The 10,612-nt window shown below is 36.7% G+C and overlaps 2 protein-coding genes across 3 annotated transcripts; both read right to left on the bottom strand.

The window, feature by feature from the left end:
- LOC109182212 (alcohol dehydrogenase-like 7) lies at positions 1–3,656 on the bottom strand. Of its 2 annotated transcripts, none has more exons than XM_019332319.1 (11): positions 3,466–3,656; positions 2,770–2,919; positions 2,548–2,684; positions 2,383–2,429; positions 1,853–2,178; positions 1,667–1,749; positions 1,516–1,591; positions 1,346–1,410; positions 1,025–1,120; positions 774–935; positions 1–497 (listed from the first exon to the last, which is right to left on the bottom strand). In XM_019332319.1, the coding sequence occupies exons 2-11, from the start codon at positions 2,834–2,836 to the stop codon at positions 381–383; spliced, it is 1,176 nt and encodes a 391-aa protein (XP_019187864.1). In that variant the 5' UTR covers positions 2,837–2,919; positions 3,466–3,656; the 3' UTR covers positions 1–380. The 2 variants fall into 2 exon arrangements, with proteins under 2 accessions (XP_019187864.1, XP_019187865.1); XM_019332320.1 differs by having other exon boundaries at positions 3,470–3,656.
- Positions 3,657–6,325: 2,669 nt separating this feature from the next.
- Positions 6,326–8,040, bottom strand: LOC109182210 (geraniol 8-hydroxylase-like). The gene is made up of 2 exons (XM_019332314.1): positions 7,183–8,040; positions 6,326–6,976 (listed from the first exon to the last, which is right to left on the bottom strand). Exons 1-2 carry the CDS (start codon positions 8,038–8,040, stop codon positions 6,371–6,373), a joined length of 1,464 nt encoding a protein of 487 aa, XP_019187859.1. The 3' UTR covers positions 6,326–6,370.
- Positions 8,041–10,612: the final 2,572 nt, after the last annotated feature.

Raw genomic sequence — 10,612 nt, 5'->3', positions numbered from 1 at the left:
TCAATTCAAAATATAACTTGGCATATGTATGCAAACATATTGCATGCACGCATGTAATAAATATATTGTTTCAACTTATTCAATGACACAGAGCAATACAAATTATAGAGGTTCAATCACTAACCCGATCAGCATCAATGTCTTTTGCACACAACAAAAGAATGAATACAAAATATTTAAGTTTGTATCAATACTATCGAAACGATTTGATACCCAAAACTTCCCCCAAAGCATTTTGGGTGTGTACCTAGTGCAAGAGATATTGATCGATGCCAATCAACAGACACAAACATAGGTATTACATATGTTACTTACACAATATATATAGCAATTGCATATAAAGAGCAATGTAAGATACACATAGTGATACCATAGAAGTATCACTTATCCATCCAAATAACACACCTTAAGCTTTTCCCTTGAATAAGCAAGTCAAAAGCTTTGTTGATGTCTTCAAAACCCACTTCATGAGTCACAAATTTATCTAGTTCTAGTTCCTGCACACGTAAACGAGGATCAATACTAGGATAATTAAAAGATGTGTATGTTCCATTTTAACTAAAAGGCTAAGCTAATAGTTGGGCTAAACGTTTATTATTTATAATATTACATGCTCAACAAGGATGAGTATAGAACTAAACAAAATCACACAATCTGATCTCTTGTTGGTTTTATGGTAAGAACAAAAATGTCTACTAGACCAAGCATACAAAACCATTAAGCTGGGAATGGATCGTAACGCTTATTATGATCAAAAGATTTTCTTAAATTACCCCATCTGTGTAACGCTTAGCAAGGACGGGGATATCAGATTTTGGCTTGAGACCTCCGAACAGCTTCCCGGTGAGGGTTTTGCCACTGTGAAGAACCTCAAAAGAGTTCAAGTTCAGCGTTCCGGGCTGATCAACTCCTAAAACCACTGTCTTGCCCCAACCCTGAAATCATATTTGAATGCCACAGAGATTAGAACCAAATTTCACCGATCAACGTACATGTAAAACGTTAAGGAAGGGAGGGGAAAAACCTTCCGGCAGCTGGCATATGCTTCCTGCATCAATGTTGCCTGGCCGGCACATTCAAAGCAATAGTCTGCACCGCCCCCAGTCATCTCACATATCACCTGCTCAGGTGAACAAAAGATGAGTTTTTGTTGGGTGATAGATAGGCCAAGTCCAGCACCAGGTGGCTAGGGGATTGTTTGACGGGGGCCTGAAGGGCCAAGTCCAACACCTTGCCTCTCAAAAATGTGGGCCCGCATGTGGCGGTATAAGAAAATAAAGTTGCGCCTTCACTACTAACTATAGGTTTTGGATTGACAGCTTATGCTTTGATTCAGAAAAACTACCTGGCTTACTGATTTATTCCCAATAGTCAAAGAATTGACAAAGTCGGAAACCCCAAATGTTTTACCTACAAGAAGGAAATGAGGAATAATAGATGTTAATTTAGATGTGTAGCAGAAAGAAGATCAAACCACAAAATAACAATCCAAGGAGAAAGTGAAAGGGTATTCACCTATCTCAAATTTATCTGGATTTATATCCACACCGATAATTCTTGCAGCGCCACAAAGCCTGGCTCCCTCCGCAACCTGCTAAATAATTCTTATAACACCTCGAGAAACTCATACCGAAATTCATGTTTTAGCAAAATGCAGCAGGAATACCGCTAATCCAATTGTTCCCAAACCAAAGATAGCAACAGTTGATCCCGGTTCCACATTCGCTGATCTGATTGCAGCGCCTAATCCTGAACAGAAAACGTGTGGAAATAAAGTCATCTAGACTGTTCCAAATTCAGCTTCCAATTCAAAGACCGAAAATATAAACCGAAAATAATCTGTGGGGCATACCAGCTGACACTCCACAGGTTAGGAGGCAAGCCCGGTTGGGGGGGATGCTAGGATCAATCTTTGTGACATTAGCAATGTCGATAACAGTGTACTCGCTGAAACTTGATATAAACAGGAAATGGTGCAAAGCCTCTCCTTCGAGGTCGGTGAATCGGCTTGTTTCATCTCTATGCAGAAGAGGAGTGACCCTAAATGGAAATTTCGTGCACAGATTGCTTTTCTTGGATTTGCAGTCTATGCATTCTGTGCAGTCTGGCAAAAATATTGGAACTACTGAATCGCCTTCCTTAAAATCCTCAACACCTTCTCCTACACTCTCTACAATCCTAAATTTAGTACATGCTGAAGAATTAGAATAGTAGAAGCATATATAAACCTCGATTTTATGCTGTAAGTACTCTACAATTAACAAAAGAATATTCCAGATCAAACCATTAATAAAGTTTGATGCTTTAACATATCAAACTATGCAAACAATCACAAAAGTGAATCTTTGAAGAATTAAATTAGTGAAAAGAAACTGAGAATACCCAAAAGCTTCGTGGCCCAAGATTCTTGGAAAACAACCTGGGAATTGCTTGAGCAAGAAATCAGAGAAAAAATACACAAAAAGAAAAAAAAGAACAAAACAAAACAGATTAGAAAGCTGCCTTTATAAGAAAAACTGTAAACGATAAACTAGCCATAATGTTTACTTGTAGTTTCCAGAAGAAAACATCAGTGTGACAGAGAGAAGTGCAGATAATCTTAACGCGAACTTCATGAGATTTCGGTGGGGCCACTATCACCTCCTCTATCACCAGTGGCTCCCCAGCTTTCCTTGCCACTGCAGCTGCACCGCATTCAATGAAACCAAACAGCCAATGATTATAACGGTGAAACAGTAACCAAAGTAATAAAATGTCGCAAAAGTATACCTCTGCATCTAATCGGCTTCCCAGCTGTTTTCCCAATTGGCGCTTGTTTTTCTGCTTTTGAATCCATTTCAAGAACTAAATACAACACGCACAGCCACACACTCTTCTCCCTCTTTAGTCTCTAGCGCAAGTTTTGCTCGGTTTCAAGAACTGAGAAGAGAAACTGTTAACCCCATCATCATATCTCAATTTACTAGTGAGGATTTTGAATGACATATGAATATATGCCCAACATATAGTTTGTTCTCTAAGTTAGACCAAAATAAAATTTAACTGGATTTTAATAAATTGAGAAAATTCAAAGATGATAAGAGAGTAACCACTCAACATTACAACAAAAGAGAATAACCACACCTGTATAAAGCCACAAACAGTGAATTAAATTGGATGGATAATCACAAAAACCAAATGCAGTTGTGCAATAGGTCATATATCTGTAAAGTTCAATTCTTTGTGAGCCAAATTCACTGCTTTTTTATATGATAGTAACCATCTACCAAACCGACACAGAAAATGGAAATTATACAAACTTGAAGCAGTTTGCAATTCATCTTTACAATAACTTCAAGTGGTCAGCACTGAAAATCCTTACCCAAAAAAAATAAAAATAAATAAAAAATCCCCAGTATCACAAAACAAGATTGCTCTACGGAGTTATCATTTTACAGAGATGAATAGATGGAGAGATATTCATACGTACAGAACAGGAGTTTGGGTGGAATGGTGTACACAACATTTGGCAGCCATCTTTATTTGATAAGAAGATTATTCAGTAAATTGGGAATCTTTGCTCTCCATTCTTCTCTTATGCTGTCAGCGTCTTCTGTAGTATCCAAAGCTTGAAAACGTCGGCTGCAATGGTCCAAGATAAGTTTTTTTTTTTTTTTTTTCCCGGGTAATGTTAGGTAATCGTCTAAATCCATCTTAATAATATTTACTCATTTGTACTTTTTGTTGGTAAGATGTCCTGAGTAGGAATGGCAATGGGATGGGTTGGTGCGGGGATATATCCCCGTCCCCATACCTCCATTTTCAACTCATTCTCTGTACTCGTATTCCTACTCGTGCGGGGTAATGAAAATTCTACTCTATTCTGTTCTCGCGCTGGGTAATGAAAATTTTAATCTATATCTGTTTCTGCCAGGATTTTGCAGGTGCGGATTATACTCAATCCGCAACTTTTAATTATTAATATTACACTTAAATTTAATAAAAATCAGTATTGTAATTATCACATGAATTTTTTTTTTTTATAATAGCCAATGAAATTAGTCCTTAATTGAGATTAAAATTGTGTTGGTAGTATAAATTGTACTAAGTGTTTACTCATTACGTTATTTGTGTTGTTACTACTAAAATTTCATAAACAAAAAACTAAGAAGTTTAATTCATTATGCATTTTTAATAATTATAAAATATACATAAAATTATATAATAAATGATACTAATAACAATATATATAAGTGCTAGTGTGGGGCGGGATTACCTCCCAGCACTCGCCCAGGTATACAAATTTCCCTCTCATATCCGCACTCATTTTCAAATTGTGCGGGTATTTTAAAACCCATAGGGGGGCGGGTAGAATTTTCATCCCTAGTCCATTTCCCCCCATACCCGTACCCATTACCCAAATTGTGCGACTATTTTAAAATTCGTAGGGTCGGGTAGAATTTTCATCCCTAGACCTGAGCCGCTGCTAGATTGGAGATTGATTTTTTCATACGAGAGGGGTTCAAACTCCCGACCTCTCTTAACTTAAGGAATGAGAGTGTATGGACACTCATACCAACCAAGTTGATTATTTAATCATTTATATTTAATCAACTTATAAAACATAAATAAAAAAACACTTTCAGGGCAATTTCAGTCAAACTAGTTAGGATGTTGACTTGATAACTATAAGGTTACACTTTCAGCGAAAAGTCGGGAACAACCTAAGGGTTTCGCACACTGGTTTGTGGTTTCCCTTGTCACAAAAAAATACAACAATTAAATTTCTTGAAAAGTTATTGAAGCATCTTTCTCACTTGAACTTTGCATACAATAGTTTTTTAAAGAGTTATTACCACTTTTGGTCTTTCGACTATTACTCACTCTCTACATTTGGTTACAACTATTAATTTTACTACGTTTAGTACACAAATATACTTTCTTATCACATTTGGTCCTTTCAACCAAATCTCTAGCAACTGCTCACTAGAAAATATAAAGAGTTAATTACCAAAATGGTCCCTTGACTATTGTAAAATTATCAATTTGATCCTTGACTATTTTTGTTACCCAATAAAGCTCTCGATTTTGTAAATGTTAACTAATATGGTCCTCCCTTAGGTTTAGGGTCAAAGATCTATTAGAGTGGAATGTAATAAAGGAATTTCACCAGCTCATAGCCTAGGACCTTCCTCCTCAACCGCATCATTCTCCTCCGCAGTCAGTCGCTCCTCTGCCACCGGAGATGTGCTCCGGCGATCCACCGCCATAGGCTCCACAGTGCCTCCACCATTCCTCTCCTTTTCTGCCGCGGTATTCAATATATATATATATATATATATATATATATATATATATATATATATATATATATATATATATATATATATATATATATATATATATATATAGGGTCAGGTTCCTATGAGAACAGGTCTTCCCGCGCGGTCACTGTGGCATACATTATTAGGTATGTATAAATGCACCACACAGTGTTTAAAAATACACCATTATGTGTGGTGTTTTTTTTTTTTTTTTTTTTTTTTGTGGTGCATTTTTTTCCATTTCATTCTGGTGTATTCTCGAACACTGTATGATGCATTTATGCATACCTAATGGTATATGCCGCACTGACCGCACGGGAAGACCTGTTCTCATTGGAACCAATATATATATATATATAATATTTTTAAAAATGTATTTTTTTAAACAATTTAAATACAAAAAAAATTAATATTATTTGTAGATTTTACTTTTTTTTTTTAAATTTTGAATTAATATTAATTTTTATTAGACTTTAAAGTTGGTTTTGCCTGCATAGGAATTAATTTTCGTTAGACTTTAAAGTTAGACTTTTGATTAATAATATTGCCTAGGAATTATCCCAAAGATTTTGGTTAATGAACCTGCACACCTATTGACAGGTCCGAATGAATGACGACATTACGCCAACCTTGAAAAATAATTCAAGAAAAAATTTCCTTAATAGCTATTGCTTCTACATGATGTTGATCCTTTAGACAACGGATGAACCACACTTTGCCGCCACAAATCCACCACCATCATCAAATTAAAAACCACAATACCATAATATCCAAGTTCATCATTAATTCTGCTGGACAGACGCATCAACTTTAATTTCACTAGCCAAGTCGAAGGGGGAATGGTAGAATTGCTAGTTGACATTGCATGATTACTGATAATGGGCGCCGAAATTGCAGTAATGGATTGCCATTCCCACACAGTTCTCCACCCATTGCTTCAACATTTCCATAGTCAACAACAACAACAACAACACTACTATAACAATAAAAATACAATTCGGGGCAACATATATAGTTATTGAAAACTATTATATATGGATGGAGAATAAAACTGGCATGCTACTATGTTACAAGGGAATAGGGATGGCTCTAAGAGGATGAGCTTTAGCCAATGTAATTCCAAACTTCTCTTCCATGTTCAAATCCTTTGGTGCTATGTCACCTTCAATCTTCCACCGAAATGAGTTCAACAATGACCCTAGCATTATTGGAACCATTCTCAATGCCATTGGCATTGCAGGGCAAATCCTTCGACCAGCACCAAATGGAATAAGCTCAAAATCACGCCCTCTAACATCTATTTCAGAATTCCAAAACCTTTCAGGATTAAACATCAATGGATTTTTCCAAATACTTGGATCCCGCCCCATTGCCCATACATTGAATAGAATCTTGGAGTCCTTAGGTATGGTATATCCACATAGGACCACATCTTGTTCAACTCTACGTGGAAGTAAGAGCGGAGCTTGTGGGTGTAGTCTGAACGTTTCTTTCATGATGCATTGCAAGTATGGAAGGCTAGTAACGTCACCTTCGTTTAATAGTCTGCCTTTGCCAATAACATCTGCAAGCTCTGCTTGAGCTTTTGTCATAGCATCAGGGTTAGTAAGAAGTTCTGTCATTGCCCACTCTACTGTGTTTGAAGATGTATCAGTCCCGGCAGCAAACAAGTCCTGTTGATATAGGAGACAACCAATATGGAACATCAACATCAAGCAATTATAGCATGCAAGTGTCTTGAATTTGACACAGGCCAGGTAAAGAACTAATTAAAGATTGCATTTGGGTGAAAATACAGAAAATTAAACCATCCCACTGTCATGTATTAACAAGTAACAAAGTTATTAAAGCAATGAGGTAAGGAAAGAAGGGAACATACCAAGCAAAGATGCTTAATTATGGTATTATTATCAATCTCATCTGGTTTTTCTTGGCTGATGTTGAGAAGTGTATCTAATACATCAACGTTTTTGTTGCCGCTGACTCTCCTCTCCTCCAGCCGTTCATCAATCAAGTCTGTGAAAAGGTCTAGCACCTTAGTGATATGAACACTCATGCGACGCTGTGATCTCTGGGGATCAAACTTTTCCATAAAAGGATAGAAGTCAACCAGGTTGGGTTTTGCAGCTCCCTCCATGATGTTCCAAACCAGTTCTTTGAATTCTTTGGCCGAATCCGAATAAGGGTCGGTCAAATCTTTGGAGAAAATGGTGTTTGAGAGCAAATTCATTGTAGTCCTGAAAGCTGCGCGGCCAATATCCACGGCCTCCCCAGCCTGGCTGTTGTTTTGGCAGAAGGTAATAAGCTCTTGGATCTTGCTGCTGGAAAAGATGTTGGAATTCATGATCTTGCGGATGGTTCTCCACTTGGATGAGACAGGGAGACAAATAACAGAGAATTGGCAATGGTTGCGAGCTCTCAGGACGTCAGGGATTGAGCGGGTGGAGAAGGCTAAGTCTTGCTTTTGTAGAGCTTCTCTGGTCATGGCGGATGAAGAAATGATCACTGTGTTTACCATGCCCAATTTCAGCATCATAACAGGACCGTATTTTCGGGCTAGCCGGGCTAGGGACTTGTGGGGTTGGTCTCCAAGCAAGTGATGAAGGTTTCCGACCACCGGCAACGGGAACAGCCCCGGGGGAAACTTCCTGCTGCCCCTTTTTGCTAATAATAGACGGAGGCATTGAACCAAAGTCCAGGCCAAGCATAGTGCTACCAAAATCCTCTCGTAATCCATATCCATGGACGACTCTCTCTCTCTCTGAACCTCAAATTAAATGCAAGGATGTATAGTGGAAAGACAAAGCACAATGTCACTTACAGATCAGTTTTCCATGCACAATGTCACTCGATCAGACTAGTAATAATTTGTATAGAGAGCTGATAAAAAAAATAACGTGTATAGAAGAATCTGAAAACGACAAACGACAAAAGCTCAGAGCTTGAGAATGGCCAGTAACAACACTGGTATGTGCATATGGTAATGTGTTTTTAGTTGATTATATACGACAGTGTGTGTGAATGTGATATGGTGCGTGCAAATCTTATGGATGTGGGCTTTGGATTATATATATATATATATATATATATATATATATATATATAGTTTTGTGTGCAAAAAATTGACAAGTGAACTCACATGTTATAATTAGCAAGTAATGTTTTTATTATTTGGTCCCATTAAAATGGTTGGAACACAACTCAGAGACAGGCATGGATGACAATTCTACCCGCTTTCAACGAGTTTCCCACATCTCTATTTTTACCGATTTTAAAATACTTGCACAATTTGAGTAATGGATGCTGTTATGTGGAAAATTTTATATACCTGTGCGGGTATGGAGGCGGGTGCGGGGTGGTATGCCCGGCCCGCACTCGCAGTCATATATATATTGTTATTAGTATTCATTTATTATATAAGTTTGTGTATATTTTATTATAATTAAAAATGCATAATAAATTAAACTTTTTAGTTTTTTGTTTATGAAAATTGAATATGAACAATACAAATTACATAATGAATAAACACTTAATACAATTTATACTACCAACACAATTTTAGTTCCAATTAAGGACTTACTTCATTGGCTCTTATTAAATTTTATATAAAGTTATGTTCAAACTTATAAAAAAATTTATGTGATAACTAGAATTGTAGTATAAAATTGTTATTAGATTTAATTAAGTATAATATTAATAATTAAAGTTGCGGGTTGAATATTACCCGCACCCGTAAAATCTCCGTAAAAGCGAGTATGTGATAAAAATTTCATTATTCGCACAGGTGCGGGAAGTAGATTGGAAGCGGGTGCAGGGGCAGGGGATATATCCCCGCACCCACCACCGCCCTATTGCTATTCATAGAGACAGCAAGCTATGAATGATCCGACCCAGCAATAAAAGTACATCCAATGGTCAAAATTCGACTGGCTCTGCTTGCTTACCGACACTCCACAAAGTCACAAAATCACCCAAAAAAAAAACCTTAGTAAAAGGAGGTTAATAATTACGGATTATATAAGGACATATTTTATAAAATTAATTTAATTATATAATAATTATTAAATGTAAATTGATTGTTAATTATATAATATTTTCTAAATAATAAATTATTATTAATATTTATAAATTTATTATTAGAGAAGTAGGTACCGTGTGATTGGCTTTGTACCAATCTCCAATCAGCGGCGGGATCAAGGAAGGGGACAGGGATTTTGGGGCGGCTAAGGATCTTAATACCTCCGAAACCACCGGCAGCTTTGTGAAATGCAAGAGAGGAGAAATACTAGAAGCTTCCAATTTGATCTTTCACTTGCAACATGTAGGTGAAATTGTGTCCTGGCAAAATTGGGCATGTCGTTCCATACCTTCTATTCTGAATCTCATTCCTGCATGTGCATGTTTTCAATATCACCCAATCTCATTACGAGTATTAAATAAAAAATAAAAATAAATTAAAGATAAAGTAACGTTAGTTTGTCCTAAGTCCCCAGAACCTTTGCGGGTCCAAGTGTTACTAGAATAGGTAAATCGTAAGTCGCTCAAACAGTGGCTCAGTCAGTTTCTATCATTGACTCTGCAAGATAAGGGATTCATCTTCCCACTTTTACTAATTTGAAGAGCTTAAACTCCAGTCTAAAGAGTCCAAGAGCCCAAACTCTAGTTTGGAAAGCCCCAACTCCAACATCCTTTCTTTTTCTGTCTCCCCAACAAGTCCCACAAAACACCCACTTAACTGCAAATTCATTCCCCCCACCCCTCCCCCCAAACCCAAACCTTATATGCCTTTTATCTCACACTCTCTCCCACCCACATAAAGACAAAATTTAGGAAAAAATTCATCTTGAGAATGTTCTTAGAAGTAATGGAGATGTTTGGCAAATAGCTGTTAATTGATTGTTTTAGTGGGTTTGACTAATTGATAACATTAGCTTATTATAAAAAGATGTTTGGTAAATTAGCTGTTAGCAGATAAATGATTACATACAAAATGACTTTCTCTAACTTTTTGAATTTTAACATTTTGAAGCAATAAGCTGTTACAAAAAGCTAATTAATCCACTTATATTGACTGTTTAATCAAGTCAAATAGCTAATAATAATCAAATAAATCAAATTTAATTGATAACCTAACTATGTTATCAAACACGAAGGTGGATTAAAAAGTAAGGGGTAAAATGCAAGTTGGTATAAAGTCATAAGATTTTATGAGCAAATCATCTGTAAGGGTTACCCTACCACAACGATGGACAATCAACTAGCAGAGCTACAAAGGCATGTGATTTTCTGGAAAAGAGCAGAGCAGTCAC

This window comes from Ipomoea nil, unplaced genomic scaffold (genome assembly GCF_001879475.1).
Source record: "Ipomoea nil cultivar Tokyo-kokei standard unplaced genomic scaffold, Asagao_1.1 scaffold1043, whole genome shotgun sequence".
Lineage (NCBI taxonomy): Eukaryota > Viridiplantae > Streptophyta > Magnoliopsida > Solanales > Convolvulaceae > Ipomoea > Ipomoea nil.
The sequence above is the reverse complement of the archived record's forward strand: the minus strand, read 5'-3'. Positions and strand labels throughout refer to the sequence as shown.